The 22,912-nt window shown below is 37.7% G+C and overlaps 1 protein-coding gene and 1 long non-coding RNA gene across 3 annotated transcripts in view; both read left to right on the forward strand.

The window, feature by feature from the left end:
- The first annotated feature begins 5,297 nt into the window (after window positions 1-5,297).
- On the forward strand, window positions 5,298-9,096 carry LOC118435423. 2 transcript variants are annotated; one of them, XR_004834743.1, is made up of 5 exons: window positions 5,298-5,873; window positions 5,935-7,494; window positions 7,577-7,747; window positions 7,814-8,340; window positions 8,455-9,096. It is a non-coding gene; the product is annotated as an uncharacterized LOC118435423 (long non-coding RNA). The 2 variants fall into 2 exon arrangements; XR_004834742.1 differs by having other exon boundaries at window positions 5,317-5,873; window positions 7,814-9,096.
- A 5,630-nt stretch (window positions 9,097-14,726) lies between these two features.
- Window positions 14,727-22,912, forward strand: part of LOC110848642 (zinc finger protein basonuclin-2) — a 35,823-nt gene continuing 27,637 nt past the window's right edge. Inside the window, exons 1-2 of the mRNA XM_022095902.2 lie at window positions 14,727-15,054; window positions 17,319-17,395. Coding sequence (XP_021951594.1) covers window positions 17,387-17,395 — 9 coding nt within the window. The 5' untranslated portion in view covers window positions 14,727-15,054; window positions 17,319-17,386. The remainder of the gene's footprint in view (window positions 15,055-17,318; window positions 17,396-22,912) is intronic.

Raw genomic sequence — 22,912 nt, forward strand, 5'->3', positions numbered from 1 at the left:
CAATGTGTTGTATGTATGTGGTAGGGGCAGCTAAACTACTAAATACTGGAGAAAAGAAGCTGGTCACAAAATATGAGGTGTCCAATTTTCAACAGCCTTTTCTAAACCATATTTCATCTTCATCTTTTACAACATTCTTTACATCAGGGTCATTATTGTCATTAAAATAATTAGTGGTTGATTGGCCATTTGGGTTGGCTAGTTATTGGGATGGTGGTGTTAGATACGATCCTATTAAAGCATAAAGGAATGTGTACATCTATTGATCTACCTTTATAAATATTTTCGGTAGTATGTAGTACTTTTTTTAAGAATCCGTCGCGTTCATGGGCTTGATTTCGTGATAAATATCCATTATTCTGGGCAAAATAGGGATAAGATGGTTGATTTGACCAATGTGACCTTTCTTCAGGCAGCCTTAGTTGTACGTACATATGCTGAAAACGTAATGTCGTTGCGGAAAAAGTTCTTCTCATTAATCGCCCATCAATAGAAATGCCCAGTTGAGCCTTGATAATTATTTGGGCGATATTCTCTCCGGTTGGATTAAGCATTTATTTCCCCCATTTATTTCCCTTGCTGAAGAGAAGACACATCATCATCACCATTCAAGTCTTCTCGGAAAGTTTGAGCAGTGTCATCTCCTCATTGAACGGTGGTGATGGTGGTGATGGTGTGGCGTGGGTGAAAGGTGGTGATGATGTTGGTCGTCTTGTCTTGATGTGATGTGATCTCACGGGACCCTCACTAATTTCTGGGCATTGTGTTTGACTGACTCAAGTATTTGCCACTTTTGTGGACGACGACGACTGTCAATTCCCCAGCTCCCTGTGTACCACTTGAGTTTTCTCTCTCATCAAGGGAAAGAGACAGGCCAATTTCCTGTCGTCAACGGACAGTTGCCCTTTCTCTCTGCTGCTAATGTCCGTTGTTCTTCTTGGTTAGTGAGTGAGTCCATGAGCGAGATTGCCTCTCCTCGTCTGTCAGCCAGTGAAGTTTCTCTCTTTCTCTGAAAATTTTTTGGTTGTTGGACATTCTACAGTTGAGAATGTGATGGAGCTAAAGTATTTCCGTCCAGCAGAGATGATCCGAAATGCAATGAATCTAACGAGAAATTCTTTGATGATCATTGTTCGTGGTCTAATTGTCGGGTGGTGATGTGATGGGGAGTGAGTGGGCAAAGTTGAAATACGTCACCCTCCTCACTGGACATTTTTCTGTGCATTTGAATTCGAGCAAAATCAGAAAAGAAATATTTTAAAAATTAATCTTTTCCTGAAGATTGACGGTTCTAAGAAAGTCATGTATTTGATATTGTCCTTGTTCAAACAAGCACAAAAGTACGGATGGCAATCTTACGTATGGACTTCTACTCTGGTCCAGAAACCAATCAGTTTGCAATTAGTGCCATTTCGAGCACTTCTTGTGCCAGCCACACCAAACGTGCTCGGCATCAAAATTCGCTTTTTCTTCTTATGGCACCTTCCTAGCTTTTTGCTAATTGCCATACAATATACATTAACTACAGAGAGAGAGAGAAGCAGAAAGAGAGAACTTTCCTTTCACGACCACCGACAAACAGGGATATTTGGCTGGCTCTCGTCCCCCTCTTTCTCGTTGTTTGTAGGGTACAAGATCACTGAGGAGTTGCATAACACACATCTTTACGTCGCTGATAAATTCACAGTGCACAAACTTTTCTCTCAAGCTCATGATTGCATTTGACATCTCAGCTCTAAGAGAAACATTAAGTTTTAAAGAACGAGTTAAAAACTGAGCGTAATGGAATCCATTTGGTACAGAGACACATTCACTTGACTGCCTTCACATGATTTAAAAATTTTACATTTTTTTGCCTGCATCATAATGTAGAACATTAGCGAGGTATGCACGTATTAAGGGCGGAAGCATGCGTAAGAATGAAAGTGACAAGTGTGTGCAACAGTGCAGGAGAAAATGCCAACTTTAAAATGCTACATTATCCTCCGTCGTCGTCGCGTGGTGAAAGTTGGACGGAATTTTCCACCGACTGATTTTCAGAGTCATTAGTGTTCCCTGCAAATAATAGAATCTCCCTAAAAGCAACGTTGTTGTTGCCCCTTCAACGATGATCGTTGGCTAAATGAACCCAACCACGAAAAGTCCCAATGCTTACTTCCTCTCTTCTGTCATGTCATCATCATCGCAGGATTTGGTATCGAGTGACACTTTGATTTATTGCAGATGTCAAACCAAGCGGCAAATCTCCCCGATTTCCTTTCACTTCCAACTTTCTTTGCTACTATTTGTGGTCTATACCCACAAATAAACAAGCTGAAATTACCAAACGTTTTGTATGTGAGACGATATTATGTCATGCAGTTCAGATTTTAATATCAATTCATTCATAGTGTTAAAAATAATAATTGAAATTTTCAGCGTAGGTAAATTATTATCAATCTAAAAAAATCAACCTCATCTTTTTTATCGCGTCATCACAATCGCGTCCCCCGTTTTCTCATCTGTTTACTTACTTTATCAAAACTTTAATCTTGTCACTTTTCCTCCCTTGGTGAGCTAATATTACGTGTAATCCCATTACTTACTCGGCCAGCTAGCAGTATTATTTTCTGAGCTGCCGTTTACATGCTCGTTTTCAACAATAACATGAGAAAAAACATGATGTTACAGTAGGGTCGGATTGCTTCGCTTATCAGATTAGATTCAATCTCTCATTCTACACAACAGAGTCCAGCCAAGTGTCGCTTATTGTCCGGGAATTGGGAGTCAGACCTCCCGTCGTTGTTGTGGAAAGGGGGACAAAAAGATACAAAATCACATCCATCTAACCAACCATTCACCCTTTCGTTATTGAGATGGTCCAATTTTGAAATAAAAATAATGAGCAAATACACGTCTCATTACTATTGTTATCATCTGCATGCATACATAAATATTTTTAATGAAGGTGCGGCTGGTGGAGGGATGTTCATTAATATTGGTTAAAATTGTTATTAAAAATTAGGACAGGAGATAAATATTTAAACATTAATATTCGTCGCGTTTAGCCGAAATGAACTAGATTTCATAGATTAGTTACAAAGGTTTGGGTCCTATTCTTAATATGACACATATCCATCTGCTACTAGTGGTCATGACTTCAGTCTCACTCTGACATACAGCAATCAATCCCAACTACAATGCTGGTAAGTAACCCGCACCACCAATTTCATAATAACCTCTTGAGAAATGGAAGCAATTAAAAGATGAAGAAAAGGCAAGAATGACTCGGTTTTAAGGTCGTTTAGTCCTTATTTTCCTCACAAATTTCAGAGATGAGAGCCAAGTCAAAAATAGTGCTCTTTATTCTTTTGTTAATGTGTGTTACCCACCAGCAGAATCATCACAACAATAGCTTCACTGAAAACAATTCGTTTCAGTCTGGAGCTATAATGACCCAAAAGTTGAGGATGAGTAAGTAACTCAACTGAACTACACCCGACCAACAAACAGGCATCTGCAGTATGTCATATGGACATATGTAACATGCATTTTCTGGATTGCATTTGTAACTCAAAGTGTTAGGTGATGTATGTAAGTACGTACAACAAAGTCTAGGATTGCGTAAAGGAATACTAGTTTCACCAACCAACAACCATGTCCATGAATACAATTGTGTATTTCAAAGTCGTCGTCGTCGTCCTTTCTTTTGTGTTCGGTGAATGAGGGTGAATATGAGTTATTTATTTTATGTTTTGCTTTAATATGGTCGGGCGACAGGCGGCGGCAGGCAGTTTACTTCTTCTTTGAGGAGATGAAACTTTGTCAAACATGCTTTTTAAAAAATGAGGGACTCTCTCGTCTCATTAAAAAAGTTACCTACTTACGCTCACAGAATTTAGATTGGTTTTTAAAGATTTATTAAGCTTTGGGATTTTTCATGGTAGAATATTACACCCGTGTTTGGTAGTAGTAATTGTATTAGGATGACCAATTTGATATAATGTAATTATTGGTTTGGTAATTGAAGACTTGGAAAAATTGGTTCGGTTTCAAGTTTTTGGGATGATTGACATTTTTGTACTCTGTGCAATTTATACCTTCTTTTAGGTGGGGATGGGATATCTACGAAGCATATCTCCATTCTTCTGAGAAATACAGTTGGTTAATATGTTCCTGGTACAATACAAATCAGTTTCATCTCGTAAATCAAATTCGATTCACAGAAAAGACAACAAAACAACAACTTGCCTACAACTATGCTTAAAGACGGCGATGATATCTGATGAGGTGGTAAATGTCTTTACTTCGTGTAATGTTAGCGAATTATATGCACCCATAAATATGAAGCTCCTGCTTATTAAAGCGAGTGCACAAATTTTATAATTTATTATTACGCATAATTGTATGAAATAATAATTTGCAAAATAATTTCCACGAAGTTGTCGACCAGTTTCAAATTTTGCACTAAAAATCCTGGCAATTTGTCTCTAAAGAATTTTAAATCAAGTTTTTCACCAAGTTTTGTCCGGGATGCATCTGAAACCATTTTACCAAAAAGCAACTATGTATGTGCTACTGCAGTGATAAGGTTGGTGATTTGATCGCCTGACTTTTACAGTCCACTCAGGTATGACTACAAAAATAATAAAGGATTCGTCTGAAAGATGCAGTTCAACTCGTCATATGCGAACGTGGGCTTAAATCGTGGCTGGAAGGTTGGCCACACATTAATGAGTTTTTGTTTTCGTTTTGGAGTTTTCAAAGAATGTTCATCCCCACCGTCTGGCTTTGGCTGGGTCATCTGTCAAAGGAAGTACGGAGGAAAACCAAGGCTAGGCAAGGGTGACATGGCATCAGGAACGCCCCCCAGCTCATATTATTTATTAGGACAGAGTCATAATTCTAACACTTTTTGCTTTGTTTTCCTCTTCACTGCATTTCATAGTCATTGACCAATTCTGTTTGTCCACCTCTTTCTCATCTCGTCCAATTCTTCTTTTATTAAGGGATGAGTAATCGCACGGAACTGGTTCACAATTTCACGTACGTATTCATTCTGTAATTACTTCTCGGTAATAAAATCATATGTATGTACGTACATAAACCTAATTTATATGCATAGATATGACCACTAGGCTTGGAAATCTAATGCATACGCATCTTCGGAATGATGACGTAACTTGCTGTCCTTAATATCAACGTCAACCCAAATCCATGCGTGTCGCGTCACGTCAATCAATCCATGTTTTATTCGATAAGTAGTTTTACAGAATCTTATTTTATACTGATTCCGCATCTTGAGAATTGAGAGAGGCTTGCAACTTGCTATTTTGGCTGCTGTAATGCATATATGAATAGAGTCAAATGTTCCAGATTCAATAATGCAACACGACGTCGACCATTAATCAACACGTATTAAAATCCCATTTATCTTTCTTAAACTCTATTAAGCCATTTCCATTATATGGATGATAAAAATAACAGACATTTACACATATTAACAGCTCATAATTCATGGGTCATTCTGTTTAGTATTGGAGAACAGCGACAAACTCTACTGCTTCGCTGCGCTGGCAGACAATCCTTGACCTCATCAGAAGAATGCAGATTAGTAGTACGACAACATTCGTATAAATACGGTCGTTTTTCTCCCAGAAGGATCTTTTACTTTATAAAAATTCTAAATCCTTTACAAATATTAAAACACCGAGTAACTCAAATAATCCAAATTGTGAAAATGGTGGTCCAACGAAAATCATCAGTTTCCAACTCTGTCGTCATCGTGGCAGTGATTTTAGTGGTTTTTGGCCAGATCATCGGACCTGTCCATGGAGGTCCGAAAGATTGCGTGAAATGGTGTGATAGTGAGTACGTCGCTTGTGTCAATCAAGGTGAGAAATTATTATTTCGAAATTTTGAGACGATTTAAAAAAACCAAAAATATATGGACAGTTGCTCTGAGGATGCCGTCCGACGTGGAGGAATACACCCCGTGTCACGTAACTTGGGAATATTGCGAGGACACTTGCCACTCGGACAAATAGCAGCAGAATAATTTACTGATTTTTACAATTTATCCACAAAATGTATCGATTCAATTGTATATTTAACTTGACGATAAAACTGCATAAAAACGTTTTATCCATCTTGTTAGAAAAACACGTGCCCAGGACTTGTTTCTTCACATTCTTTTGATGAACCTTATAAAAAACTAGCCAACGACTTTTCTCCCTGCTTCTTCTTCTCCACGGCTCATCATCTCGTGTTCAACCCACCTTGTAATGAACTGAATATTGTGTAATAACGCAGCAAATCAGTTATACCACCAGACCACCACCTTCATCATAAATACCTACGTAATCATCAGAATAGCTGAGAACTCGATAATAGTTGTTGATTGTCCACAAGGTGTGTAATGTCTTTTGTCTCCACTCACGTAACTTAACCATCAACAGAAACAAACCACTTCATGACGACATTAGTGATCATCTCACCTTACCTCCACACAATCCACGCCATCATCATCATTAACCACTATCCAGGACGGTATCCATTGTGTTTCTGGTAGTACTACGAACGAACGTATGTAATTTGCGATGATCTTCTTCTTCTTGTTCCCTTGTTCTTTGTCATTTAAAAAATGTTTCTCTCTCCTCTGTCGGTCGTATTGTATCGAGTAAGCGACAAGTAATTACCTTTCTGTCTTTCCATCTCGGATTCATGAGACGAATCCGTGCTGGCTCTTGGAGATATTATCTACCTCTACCCACACAATAGGATGGAATGGATGGACGCATAAGGTGATGAGATTTTGAAAAGAGACAAACACAACACCAATACTTACCTGATGAACACTTTCCGCTTAAACGAGTCATACAAACCCTTGTTGTAAGTACGCTAAGGAAAACAAAGAATGGTCGTTGTTGCCTGGAGCCTAATACATAAATACCCACCGAATCATTAGATTGGACCCGATGTTACTATATTGTCTGATATGTGTATGTATCTAGAAAAGCAAAATAAAAATTATAACATGGAAATATAATATGCTAAATTTTTGAAATTGCAGAATTTTGAGTAAAATTTTAATGTTGTAGAATACTTACTTGTAAAAATGGTGACCTTTAATCCCACAGAAGGAAAAGGAGATGACTCCTCGATCGTCGGGGACTCTGTTTTTTCGTAGTAGTGCCCCCATGGGGCAAAATCGTATGGTTGTGGTGAATGTTGAAAGGTTTCCGAAACTCCAGGAAGACCATATTTACGGGAATGAGACTGTCAATTCTGGACATTTTAGATTTCCACAGGATTCGAGGGTTTAGCTCTAGTTTTTCGATTTTTAACCAAAAGAGCCGACAGAGAAGGTTGCTTTCCGTGACTTCTTCTCCTACATAAATATAATATACTCGCATTTCTTTACAACTTGGGGGCATGGATTATCATTATTTCTACTACTGCATACAATACATACCCTCTCAAGAAGGACGGCGATGTAACCAATGTATAAAAAGGGTGAGGGAGAGAAACATAATTAAAAATTCCAGTATTAATTTGAGTACCTACCACGAATCACACCTACTCAAACACATTTCAGATACAATCCTCAAGCCCAACGTGCATGACGGGTGACAATGAAAATTACAGTGTCGAGGCGAAAGAGCGATGAGACAAAATAAGAACAATGGAAACGACAGCGAATGAATAAGCTCCCTTAAAATAGAAAAAGGACTCTCTCATCTCGAAAATTGTCAGGAGAGTCGGTCAGGTAAATTAGCTTTGGGACAATGGATGACGATAATGAAGGTCCTAGTAATTTTCGTCTCCTCCACAGGAACGACGACGACATACGTATTTATTTATGTAGCATATGGTCACATTATACGTTCATACGACCTCACACATTTATTTCTCTCAAGACACAAGAAGACGACGATCGTAAAGCAAAGCCCATTACGACCAATTCCAATTTCGGATTTCAAGCAGGGCAGAGACAAAGGTAGGAATAAAAATGCTTAAGAAATGGATGGAATACGGTTGGTCGTTGGGGAGCAGCAGCCAAGAAAGTGAAACCCATCATCATCATCATTGTCATTGTAGTTGTCATTTTTTATCTCCCATATACCACCAAAACCACTGATGAGATGACGATGATTATGTCGCCCCTGAGTGTACTGACTACACTTGAAGAAAGAAGGACAAGACAACATGTGTGTGTCGTAGATAAGTTCATAAACCAAGTGTGGACCGAGGACAGGGAGGAGGATGAGAGAGTCGTAAATTTCAGAGTTGTGGCTTTTCCGAGAGAGAGGAGGAAAATTATTAGGATGAGAGATTATGGCATTCCTTTCTACAGTTTGGGTATGATCATTATTAGGTCAGCCAGGTAAAGGGCATGAATATCTGGCTGTGTATGTACTTTCCAACGGGATGGTATTTATGAAAAAAACGACGACGACTAACTTTTTTTTCTAGAATCTACATTGTTGTGTGCACGTTCCAGTTGTAAAAACATGGATTTTGAACACATTCCAAGTAAATGTGCTAATCCTGGTGTGTATCACATCCCATTAATACTACTTTTTTCCTGGTTTCTTGTTTACACCATGGCCAATAAATAGAAATAGATCAAACCCACAATATTACGTACTTACCAGTGAAACTAAATCAAGACTGACCGACCACATCCACATCGTACAGCTTTGATCTTCAATTCGACCTAAAGTAGTTGATCGCCTTTGGTTTTACTCTTGGTCGTCCATCCATCGTGAGTCATGACTTGACTTCATTTCAACCCAGTGTGATTGCCACTGACTCGTAGGATGGGAAAGAGAGTGAGAGAATCTCATAAAGTGGAGAGTTTACCAAAAGTAACCAAAATACAGTGAAATGCCAATTAAAGTGAAAGTACAAGTCAGGCTCAACGCAATCGGCGGCATATACTTATTGAGCTGTAGCTTATAAATGATAAGGATCGAGGAATGATAACCACTTGTAATCTTATCCATTTTGTCATTTACAAGATATTTAAATAGTTGATTTGACGTGTATACCAACCAACAAATCAAAATGTTAATTTATACCCCAAATTAATACCAAAATATTATTGCAAAATGATATGTATAAGTCACTCCTTCCTTATAATTTCTCACGAAATTGCATACCAAACTTCTCCACCAAATTTAGTCTGCAGTAAACACAGGCTGAAAAGCCTCATCAGGCTGGATATATGAATAAGGGATGAAAAACAATTCCAAAGACTTCCCTAAAGACCTCTAAGAGGAATCGAGGAGGGGGAACACGCAAAAAACTGCAATTAGTCCTCAACCCACCCGAGTGTTTCATGTTCCGTCTCAAATGAGTATTTACAACTTGAGTGCCTTCCACTCTCTCTGAGGAGAAAGGATCCACAGCAGCTTTCCCCGACGTCGACTATCTCTCTCCTTCATCCGTCTTTACTAATACTTGTACGTATATAAATTATATACGGGAGAAAGAATCTCACCCACCAACTTCCACCATATAAATTCCCTCATTCTGCCCCCCTCAACCGTAAATTACTCATTAAGTGTGCGTCCTGTGAGTTCAAGATACGTACGTAAATAATATTGCACCTTCCCGCTCTTAAATTTTGATCTTCTTATTTATTACACTGTTTGTAGTAATTTTTTATCTTGGCCTTCTTTTCCTGCTCTCTTATTATCATTTATTCCGCTCGCAATACATATGTCATCCTACCCAAATTAGTCGCAGTCAAGCTAAGGCAAGAACATTTAATGACAAGAACGGAAAGGGTTGCTCCTCGCTCTCGTACCTTACGATACGATGTTTATAATCATTTCAGGGAGACGACGAGTGTGTCACGCTTTAATTTCAAGTGACGGCGGATTGGTGAACTCTGATGATTAAGCATGTCTCTAATTTACACAAAATAAATGAGAAATTCATGCATATTCTGGAGATTAGTGTGGAGCCAGGTGTGACATTCATTAGGAAAACAGTATGCTACATGCTTACCCAATGATGATGATGAAATTTAACCAATAATAAAAGTGAACTCTTATTATTGCATAGTTTGTCTGGTCTGGTCGGGTGTAGCAGATTTTAAAATGTCGATCAACACGCTTCCAGTCTTTATTTGCATAAGCGATTCTTTCCTCCATACGCCAAAGCTTGCCGTAGCACGTGGCTGCTGGTTTGATCATAATTTCACAAGACGGAACGGTCCATCAGCATTTGTTCAGCGATAATTTCTTCGGCGGCGGCGGTGATCGCCAACCATTACGATCCATCATCGGTCGTATACACGTAGAAGCAAGTATTGTTACTAATCTGTGGAAGCTTAAATAATGCATTTCTCCATCGTCATTAGGAAGGACATACAGCGTGTAATCCATTGTTCATTATTATTGTCTCCTGCTGCGGTTTATGCATTTCTAAATATGCAGTGTTTAGGTGCGTGTGTGTATCTTTGTTGCATGCATTTGCCAAGAGAGACAATAAGAGACGAGAGGTGAGTAAATCAACGCATGGAATAAATTATTTGGTGCATCAGAAGCAGCAGCAGAGACAAAAAAAGAAAGCAACCGACGGATTGAATGCTTGTACAAATTTTCATGGCGTTTTTTTGTCATTATTTGTGGGGGATCTCTTACGGAGAGACTTTGTCATTTCATTAATTGGTTTGCATTGTTTAGTCACGGTATTTTTTGCTATATTGAATACATGTACAAGATCACAAAGTTAATTTAAACCTTGAAATAAGGATTGAAAAAAACTAGTGTCACACCAGTTACAATACAATTCTGTAGATTATTTTTTAAATAATGCTCCTTTAAGCCAGTTGGTTCATGCTACTGCTGTTCTTGCTGTAAATCGTTATTTTTTAAATCAGTGTCCCATTTTACCTGGTTAAGCAAGTAAGGACAGTGTTCATACCCTTTGTCCACTCCTTTGTCCATATTTTTAACCTCATCCCAAAGAAACGATTAGAAAACCACGAAACTATCCAACTTTTTGACTTGTCGATTCCATAAATTTTCGTAGAATTCAACTACAACATGGGTACAACAACTTTTCGGCACTTGTTACTAAAAATCCGCTTAACATCAAAGCTGAGCTTATCATTATTATTTATTTCGACCCATTATCTACGAACCCGTGCTCGCCAAAGGTGGTAGCGCTCACATCTTGCCCAAAAATCTTGTCCACTTGTCAACAGCGGACAGCATGAAGAGAGGGAAAGAAGGAAATAGATGATGAACGGGTGACCAACCCACCCACCGTCCCAAAAAGTATCCAAAAGGTATGTACAACAGGTAACCAACTTCTTCATCTTTTACTACACGACCAACAAACCTTCATCATAATCATCATCGTCTTTGCGCGGTATGAAACTCACAAACAAATGACACAATTCGTTCTACAAATTTTTCAAACGAATGGAACAATAGAACACAAGTAGGCTGGCAGGTAACATTATGGTTAGGTTATAGTTTGCAGCATGCATTATATAAGTACCACGACAAACCTGACGTCCTATTGTAGGCAAAACTGACCGAGTCAATAATTGCGTACAAGAAGTATACGACGTCATGATGATCCTGAACTGGACGGACCTCACCTTAAATTTTGTATCTGTGCAGTCGAGTCAAAAGTGACCTTCAAAAGTTCCAATATCCCACTGAAGTTGAACCCATTAATCATGTCGCCTCCACCCAACAACTCCACGCCAAGGAAGATGCTTGCTAAAACAGACTGATTCCCTCGTATGCATGGTGGACTGGACACAAGGAAGGTTTGATGAGATGAGTAGAAATATATAACGACTCATTAACTAAATATTTTTGTGTAATTTATGCAAATCAGTGATAAAATTTCTACTAGTCGCAATATTAATTATTTTATGTACGACCAACCATTTTGATTTAATGTGGTGCTATAATCAATGCATTCGCATGGGAAATACGGCTCAGATATTTTAACAGGTCCGATTTTTAGGAGGACGACTGGACCTGGGCCATAAAAGGACTTACCTGTGTGACTGTGAGATCATAAAGTCAAGTATTCACTACTTTCGTCATCATAGGTATTATTGCGAGGAGTTGTATACAAATATCCATTATCGTCATTAGCACAAAGGGTACTTGACTACTCTTCACTGGGTGTTTTTGGTTGGGTTGTCTTTGCAAAGCAATAATAATTATAGTAAACTACCGCGACATTTTTCTTCTTTCTTTCGCCATCCCACTATTTGACACGGTCTTTCTTCTCACTCCATTTCGTGGTTTTGTAATAACTGAGCAGTATAAAGAAGAAGAAAGGCAAAATGAACTGCGACTCCGAGTGCATGAATATCGTAAGGTTGGAGCTATGTACATGAGCGCAATAACAATTGTTCCTGATGATCAGGTTAATGTTCGAGGTGGGTCTTTTGGAGCTTTGTCAAGTCAGCTCAACATGATTTAAGAGGACAATGCAATGGTCCAGCAGAGCCAACATTCTGCAATTTTTCCTCGTCTTCTTCTTCTCGTCCTGTGGCCAGAAGTAGATGAAGAAAAGCACAATAATTTAGTGTAATAAAATGTACAGTAAAAGGGAGGAAGTTTATACACCAACAACAACACAACAACTGGACCACATTATTTTATTAGTGTTGCGTCCATTCCATCATCCATAAGCGTCACGTCAGATGTACAAATGCCACCAGGCCAGACCAGGTGAATTTTAGTTACAAATCACCAAAAACATAACATTGTTCCGTTTTATTGTCTCAGAAAAATGGAAATTTACTTGCAGGCAGAGTCGCAAGTCCAGTCTCGAAAAACGAGTCAAGAGGTGAGACATGTAATTACGAATGTGTCATAAAAACTGGGAATTCTCATAGGTTGTCCTTTCTTCGTATTTGCTAGTTCGTCTCTCCTTCACCTGTCCATCCATCCAATCCACCCATCGGCTCAATCTCATCTCTTGTCGTCTGCAAACCTCAAGTTCACGACTTTTTCTTTCTTCTTGGGATTGTGATCAGGCAAAGTTCGTCAATTAATAAAGTGTGCATTATTTCTCACACAAGTTCAAGTGACGAGTATAATGACGAGTGTGCATTTCTTGACAATAAATGACCAAAATTTTGTGTTTTTATAAGTACACGTTTTTTACCATCTTTAAATTGTGAAGGGTCAAATTATACTGATTTCGCCCAGAGGACAATTCTGAATATTTTAGTGGACGAGCAACAATGGTTATTATTCACATTATTCATTATGATGATGAGGGTGGCTGGCTGATACAAAAGTGTAACATAACTTATATCAGCAAATTATTGTTGTGAGCCAAACTTGTTACATTTTTTTCTGCTTACTACTATCGGCGTATGTATGTAATTATATAGTGAATTTAAAGACAGTCTACTACATAGCATTAAAGTAAGTTATATTGTTGAGGACAAGTCAACAAAATTACATATTGTAGTAAACTAGACGTCTATGCTTCCTGTGAAATTTGTACATTGTTTCATAGATATGCAACTGATATTATTATATGCTCTTTATAAACCAGAATAAGAAATCTTATTGACTTTCCAAGGTTTATTTAAGCTGACGACGTGGTGGTGGTGATATTGGAGCCTTTTGTGACACATTCAACGCCTCCGACTTTCAAGAATTAATATGACCCACCACCACTAACTACACCAACACCATTTATTTCAATTATGCAGTTTCGTGGGATATGTACGTACATATTTTCAGAATTTTCCTCATCATCTGTTTAGCATTACAGTTTCTTTCCTCCTTTAGCCTGATATGACTCCAAGTCAAGCGTCAACTGCTGTCAGGACGCGACAGTGACGAAGCGGTTGATTCCTTCTTATTATTACGTACACTGGGCCATCGTAGGTATCGATTTTCTCTCCTTTGACGTTTTGGTAACTTAATAATCACACATTCAGAGAACAAGTCAAGTTGTTGCACACCGAAGAAAATCTGGTGTCAACTCACTCACAAAATGTGTATGATGACCCCTCATGGCCAATTCTGTCGATGGATTATTTCAGCCAGTTGCAAGCAACAGAAGCTGAACATCCTCTAAAGCAACCAAACCACCCACCAGAGCAGATTGGTATTTAGATGTCATAATCCATCATTTGTACAGAGGCAATTTTCTCATTTTTCTGCAGAAAAAGGGTGATCACAATGAGGACAATGCGATCAGTTATCAGCACTTATTGTTTTTGGGCGTGCATTTTCATCCTGCCGTGATCACTGTGCAGATCCATACCACAACATCGCATATTAAAGTTTATAACTTTATTTAGACCGTTTCACAATTTTTACTAAAATTTATCCCAAAAATTTTGTGACAACTTTTTTTCTCTCTCTTGTTAACAAAGCTTTCCCCGTAAAACACAAGATGGGGATGAAATGAAAACTAAAGAGCATATTTTTTTCATCCTTGTTCATCTCATGTCATCCTCTTCCGCATGCATCTCTCTGTGAACTTGGGATTTCGAAATCGTGGTCCAGTCCACCAGAAAACATTGGAAGATGAGACAGAATAGTAGGGTAGTTTTGGATGGAAAGTATTTCCACCCTCCATCCAGCTCGTTCCTTGTATTGCATAACACAACATTTTGCCTTTCTCTCAACATGTGTAATGTTACACCATCACCACCACCGCTGGTTGCCACTACTCTTATTATCCAAGATTGGGCGAGTAATGGTAACGTAACCACACGGCCTGCTCACTCAGTTCACAGTTGGCTGTAGCCAAGAGAAGTGAGATTCTATATCGCATCTTCATCCGAAAGTGGTGAAAGAATCGGTCCTACCACGTTTTCTATTGCGACATCCCTGTCGAGACGACGAGAAGGAGAAATTGTCACAAAAAATATAAGCTTTTCTTGAGTGAAAGTGAATTCAGAGAAAATTGAGACAGTTTGAGACCCGTTTTAGATTTGCATTCTAATAACACGGCACGTTTTATAAAGAAAATTAGTTTGTACTTCGGTTTAAGAGTGAAACACAATTTTGGTCAAGTGGAGAAATTTGCAAATGTATCGAAAATACTGAGAGAAAGGTAAGGATTTTTAAAAAATTATATATATTTCTGAACAAAATATTGATACATATTTACACATGGACAGTGTCAATTTGACACATTACGTACATAACAGAGTATAAAATGCGGTATGAAAAAAGAGCAGAATATTTCCCATAATTGTGTAGGTAGTCAGCCAATTAGGAACTGGAATCCCTCAAAAATTTTAAAGTTGACCGCTCTCATTTTTTATTATTATTATCTGTCGTCTTTTTTATTGACGCTCCAATTTACCTGAATGACAGAGCCACAGAAATACAAACTTATCTTAGAGTTGATCAAGGCGAGACACTTAAACGAGCCGAATATAAGTGGCAGGAAATCCGCTGATGTTGATCCCTATCAATTTCTAATGCTGTTCCAGTCCATATACCTACTTTTAGCTGCATAAACAGCAAAAGTTGGTACTAGGGTCACAATGCGGCAGTTAATACAATAAAAGGTCACACTTAAAGAGCCATGTTATTGTCAAACCAACTGACACCAGAACTCGAATAATGAGCATATACATGCATATTGTGAGTTAAATTTGTATGATCACACGTATAAAAGCGTACTCAGCAATGTGGAAATACATATTCCAGAGCGAGTCAAATGACAATTAGTGCTCTCCACCCACCACTCTTGTCCATGAATCCAGTAAAGTGAGCAACTAATGACAATAAAGTTTTAACAATGGGCAAAATCCGGAGCGCAATAGATCATAAGATAGCTTTCCATTATTATCCACATTATTATTACGCTGGGGTTTATATACATTGAAAGTTGACAGCAGTACAACAATGGTGGTGGTAACAACAGGCAGCCTGGTCAAAAGGCTTAATATACTGGAGTGAGGTTCAAATCCAGATTTTGGTTTTGTGGACTTTATGACATTTTAGATTTTAGTGTGTACACACTTAAAGGTAGGATAATCCATAAGTACACATAGAATTAGGTCTCTCTCTCTGAGCATAAAAGTAAAGTTTACAATTGGATTAGCACACCAGTAACCGTCGTAGTCGCATCTTCTACCCTCCATAATCCCATCTTATTTCCATTAAAAGTGACAAAAATCTGGATAAGTGGCTTTTGTTCGATTGTCCACTTTAAAAAAAGAAGATTTTAAGTATCTACTTATTTCACCTGAAAGCAAATCTGCTTCTGATAAATAAACAGAATAATACTTAATATTATGGCCAAAAGTTGAGCATCATAAAACTGTGAGAATTGAATACATATGTAAGTGCTGGTGTAAAACACGTCATGCATGCTGATTCTGCATTCTTTTCAAGCTTGGCGTGACAAGCAGGGTGACAAGTACATAATCCCTTTGATTTCGGTTAATTTATGTGACATGCGATATGATGAGATAATTTTTCCACAATTAAGCCGCACTCTCGGACAAATGTACCGACCAAAAATGTCGACTTACTTATCTATAAACAAACAAATATTTACGAACATACAGAGAAATACTACTACTAACTTCATGTTCCTCTGTACATCGCACGCTACCTCATTTGACATCAAACATGTAATTGGTTTATTTGACTTTGATATCAAAAGTTTGATAAGAAAGGACAACACTTTTACATAGAAATTGTCGCAAAGCTCCTTTTGATCCGTAAATTTTATGATACTTTTTATATCATCAGGACAAAATTCGACATTGTTAAATATTAGTTAATTGTCATGTCGTTGTAAAATAATGGTGATAGTGGCCAGGTTCGACCGTCAACTAGCAGCTTTACAATGATTCCAGGCACAGCTTATGATAAGGTGGACGAAATCAGAGTAAAATGTCACAAGTAAAATGTGGGGAAATTTACGCTGTCTGTTAGAGTTGACCGATGGCCCAGTCTGCTCGACAAAAGCCAAAGAGACCGCACCTTCAAATCTAAATCCGGGTGGATTGAATTGAAATTAAATTTCATTGGAGTAGTGCGATTGCTGATTAAAAATAGCGGGTCCAAATGTACACATTTCATGCATTGCAGACCAGATTTTTAATGACAATGAGACGACTGCGGATTGAACAAATTTATTTACGACAGTCCTCTGAAATAATTATCACCTCTGATCTACATAGGATTTGCCTTGGTTTTGCAACAATTCTTTAATCCCACTTGGACAAATCACACATACAAAAATCAGTGATATCATCAAGAGATGAGACATTTAATGCGCACATTTTGTACTGGATTACATCACGCTGAAATTCCTATGCTAATTTTAATTCATATGTAAATCTAAATTTTCAGATAACTCTGACGAGGGACGAAATTAGACGAGAATTTCTTACATAAAAAATCCGTCATCCATTTCCAACATGGACCTGGTAAGATTACAATTTCTTTTAACTTTCACATCATATCTACACAACTTCCTGAACCACTTAGCACAAGATTATGTTTTTAAGGAACGACAGCTGTGAAAATATGTCGCGTTGTTTAAGCTGACACGCTAATTATTAAACATTTCCGTCATTCTGACCCAAAATTGGGAGAATTCGTAGTGTTATTATTATTCGGATTAGTGTGTGTGCTTGTTACGTATGCATTTCCAGCGTGTAAATGACTTACGTCACTTTGTCTCAAACATGTGACAAGAGTTGACCATACGGATTGTGTCATTCATTAAATTTTAAGCTTCTCCACTCTCTTAAGACCATCATTAAGTATTGAGTTATCCCCACACATTTTTTCGCCTTGTAAACTGTCCATATATTCATTCGAAAGGGTTTCCTTCCTTCTTTCTCTCTGAATGCTAAAGTACAAAAATAAACAGCGAGCCGTCGCTGAGGTTCGAGGACAGTTTTCTATTTTTGAGTCAACTCCACCAAAAAGTCAGCCAGAGAGAGATGGACAAAGGGTGTCCTTTGTTTTCTCTCGGGGTTGTTTTGCAAGAGGTTCTGTTGGTATTTATGGCGTGATGATGTGTGTGATGGGGCAGCATTGCGTTATTTGGAGCGACTTCATTTTACGTGCACTCATTATTGCGTACAAGGTTTAGAAAATAATAGATATGTAATAATACGATTGTAAAATGGTCAAAGTTATCTGCATCAAGTCCAAATATTTAAATTATTCCCGACAAACTGTTCAGTTGATGTTACACGCTTTAAAAGGCTTTCCTCTCCATTTTTTGCTCAGTGTAGCACAAAGTATAAAATATGACATGACATTAAGTAAAGATGACAAGGAAAAAGAGCAGGACCAAGTGTCCAAGTGTTTTCTTGAGGGAAATGAATTGACGCAGGACAGGAGTTAGCCCACCCTGGCTTGTCTTATGTAAACAGTATGGAGACAACATGATATGAATCTCTTTTCCAGATCCGCTCTTCGACTCGTCGTCGTGTCTATCATTTATTTACGCATCGTATCTTCTCCTTCACTGAAGAAAATTATGGAGCCCCATCGAAGACCAACCTTTCAGTAAAAGCATTTTGAAAGGGAGAGGACAGGACTGTCGAAATTTTACAAAAGTTTTTAATGCGGTTCGACCAATGACAAAAAAATAGTCGGCTTACATATATTAAAGTATACGCATTTTTACATGGTCATCTGTAACACAATGTAATTCATCTCGATTCAACAATACCACATTTTATTTTGATTTCTCCTCTCAAGTAGTTATTACTGCCTCTCATCGTCTCACTGGAAAATGACTACTTTTGACTTTTTAAATTAAAAGTGGGAGGCTTTTTCTTTCATTCAATACCCTCTTCATCCACAGGTTAGTCGTGGTGGATGGGTAAGCAGGAAAGGAAAGCAATCAAATAAAATTCCTGTCTTGATGGAAGGACGGACGGCCATGATGATGACTTTTATTCTTTGTATTAATATTATAGTCGTCGTTCGTCGTCGTTTGTTGAGAGACAAGATATCACAACACATATTATGTATGTACGAACACAGAACATGATGATAGACCAGGAATTTTTTCTCGACGCTTTTTCCGATGTCTCTTACTTACACACTCCTCTTGATTCTAGACTTGTCATAATTGGTCCGAGTAGTCTGAAGAATATAGAACCGGTTTCCACCTTGGGGTCCAACTTTTAACCCTTTTTATCCCATTCCTCCATCCAACTAAACATATTGGGAAGGAACTACTACTTCATGAGATACTGGATTTTTGTGGGCTGGATGAAATGGTGATGGTTGTGGTTGTGGGATGGCAATAACACACGGTTTATCTCACACTTTCATCTAACTTTACATGCCTACCTAGATACCTTTTATTATTAATTCTCAAAATCTAGCTGCATTAAATAGATTAAGAGTCAGTGAAGCGAAGAGTCGTCCAATTTCGAGGGATGAGATAACATAAGGCAATAATATGTATGTTTAATATACGGATTTTTTAGTTATTATATGAGAACCGACACTGGTTTCGATTATTGTATCATCAAATTATTATATTGTCGTCACTAATCGTTTTAAAAATGGACGATTATTCTCCTATTCAAAATGTTTAACTTTTGGACACATCTGTTAATTAATTAAAAATGGATTACACTTACACACGTTTTATGAAAATTTCCAACACTTCCGATCAAGTAATTAATTATGGATTCTTACATGCTTTCTAATTTATTTCTTTCCTGAACCCCAGTCCAACTCGGTGAGATGGAAATGCATAAATATTATGCAGCAGTAGACAAAAACGAGGAAGTGGGTTTAATTCAATTCGGTTTCCTTTGAGACATTAGGGTGTCTTCGCTTCGAGATTCCTCCTTTTCCCATAAATTCATCAGTTTGCGTAATTTTTGGATATGAACACTGCTCCGCCTCGTCTCGATCTTATTTACATTTCAAATTGTCTGTCCGCTTGTTTTTTCATTCTCTCGATCGTCAGCTAATTTTCTCCTCTTCATTTTTTAACGTCAACTTATTTCATCCCTTCGCGTCGAGGATTGTCTCATCATCATTTTCTTACGAGTCTCGAGACTGATATGATATGTGTGTGTCTCGGTTTTGTTTTCAGTTCTTCATCTTGATTATTGTGATAGCAGGCAGGAATATGTTGTAGATACGCAGCCTAATCAGCACCCGACTCTCTGAATACGAAATATTTCGTATCACCCATGCACCAAACAACAAATTATGAGCAACTATTGACTTGGAATCTCATTAATATGAAAAGCATAAAATGTAGTCAACTTTACAAGTCAAGTGTGGGTTAGTTAGGACATAAGACAAGACACTCACACACACCCAGCCAGACAGATCGTGAGCTGCATTTCTGAATCACAAATGATTTTGATGAGACCGAGACGGCAATTTCAAGTTCACCAGTTGCTTTACTATCTACAAAATTAAATCCTTGTGTGATTATTGTACTAGAAACTACTCCAGAAAGAAAGAAGTAATGAATATGCATTTAGACGATTTCTTGGCATGCACAGATATGTGTCACTTATTATTTTCATTAGAAACTTGACCCAACATGGATATTTATCTTTCAAAATATTGATCGCCTTTATTTTATACCTCGTTAAGTTGGAAAAAGAGGTGTTGTTTTTCACCTGGACAAGATCAGACCTCGAGGGTAATAAAATCCCATAAACCATTCTGCTTTGAGAGGAATGACATGATGTTGTAGTCGGACGGACGGAGGTGTGGGGTGTCGTTTTGCGTTTAGTTTGCTCCTGAGAATAGCGAGGGGGATCTTTCCAAATTACGAGAGAGTAAAAAAAATAAGAATAAATCTTTCTTTGTCTTGTCTGTCGTTTTATTACGATAGTCCTCTCGCAAGAAGAGACTGTAAGGTTGTAGTAAGTAGGTAGGTAGGCAGGCAGGCAGAGAACTTGACTACTACTCTGATGATACCGAAATTATCCATGCTGCCTACGAAACTGCAGTGCCTTCTAAAAATCTTTCTGGATAAGGAACGGAGAAACGAAGCTGTGAATCCATGCATACATAATGAACTCCACCTTCCTTTCTATCCAACTTGATTTATTCCAAAACACTCGGACAGCACTGTATACATCTCTAATAATAAGAGTGAGCCTTCTTTTTACAACGAGTGAAAATATCAAAGTTTTTTGAATTTTGTAAACAACACAACAAATTCCAGGAAGAAAACAAAGTACTTAAAATTAAGCGTACAAATTGTCAAAATACATTGTACTATTATCCCCTGTTTTACCCCTACTTTTCTAATTTGCACCTCATCTCTCTTCATTTTATGAGCTAATCGTAACAAACAATGATGCTACTGCCTATTTGCAATAATGCCAGGTAGGCAAATAATACTTAAACGTTCTCCACATTCATAAATATTTTTGCGTGTTGTGAATGAGTCCGATTTGCAGACAAACTGGCTAAGAAGACTTTGTTCAATGTCCAATGCCTTATAATTTATGCACATATTATTAAAGTTAAATCTGCACAAACTAGTTTTAGCCCAGTTCATAAGATATCATATGTATTTACATACATGCAGGTGAATCTGTACGTACAGGTGTACGACTCCATCTTAAACTTTTATCCAACATGTTTGGCCATAAGCACAATGTATGCAATTGCCTGGGCGAATCAGATGTTTGACCATATTTCAGAGGAACAATGGAGAATGATAAATGGTTTGATTAAAACAAATTGTTAACATTTCCAATACAAATTGCCTACTTAATTTGTACACAAGGTCTTTCAGTTTCATTTCGCCTGTGCAATAAAGAGCAGAGAGCAAGACTACAAATCAATTAATTTTTTAATGACTGACTGACTTCGATTCTTCATGACCGATGGTCTTTTTAACACTGGACGATGGTTAGTGGCAATAAAATCTGTATTCTTACGAGATTCGACGATTTAAAACAAGACGAAGCGTATTGTCCGTGCATATCTTTTTAAGAATTTATACATACCAGTAAGAAGAACACTTTAGTTAAAGATTAACATTTTGTGCATGGCATGTCGCTCGTCACGTAATTAATATCAGGTTTCCCTTCAACTGCGAAAATGTCCAATAATTAGATGAAATTATAGATAAAAATCTGTTATTGCTGATCAACCCGTCTCATTGAGCGAGGCTGAATTATTGGCACCCACAGCACAAAAACAAAAATGGCAATTTGCAAATTTATTTAAAAGGAACTGGTCTTGGTCTGGTTGGGGATTTTGTAAAAGTCAATCACACCGATGGGATGGCTGAGTGAGACAGAAGCATGTATGTACTGTAATCACGAAAAAGTTTGGTACATTACACCATTACGCCGTGATATCGGTATGTATGTATGACGGGATTATTAGAGATCAATTCTATTGACAAGCAATCATATTTCAGGGTTATAGATCCTACCAATGCTGAAATTGAGGTAGTACACGGTAGGAAATTATCGGGAAATGACGTTTGACGAAACCAGGTGTTCATTTTTTGCAGAGATTGACGGACCGTCGAAAGTTCACAGGTAAAAACTGGTCAACTAACTATAATTTTTGCTAATTCGGAGGAAGAAGGAAGGGTTATACATTGTGATAGTAATGGCAATAACTTGGCGTTTACATTTTCATATGACAATTTCATAAATAAGAAAAATCTCATGATTTAGTTTTAGTCGAACGTACGTAGCCTCAAATTTATGCAGATCAATTATCAATCTACTACAATTATTATATTGTCGGACATTCCGCCGTTGTCATTCTGATCGTTAAAAATTTCTAAATTCAATCCTCCTCCTCCTGATAGTGAACATTATGGAAATTATTAATCACTCACAAAAAATATCACATTGTCTTTGCGAGGAGGTCGTGCTAAAAAATTTCGAAAGTCGATATCGCCCGAATTGTCGTGATTTAGTTTTAATTTTCTTTAAACGATTTAAAAAATATTGATCAGATAATAT

Source organism: Folsomia candida, unplaced genomic scaffold, assembly GCF_002217175.1.
Source record: "Folsomia candida strain VU population unplaced genomic scaffold, ASM221717v1 Fcan01_Sc004, whole genome shotgun sequence".
NCBI lineage: Eukaryota > Metazoa > Arthropoda > Collembola > Entomobryomorpha > Isotomidae > Folsomia > Folsomia candida.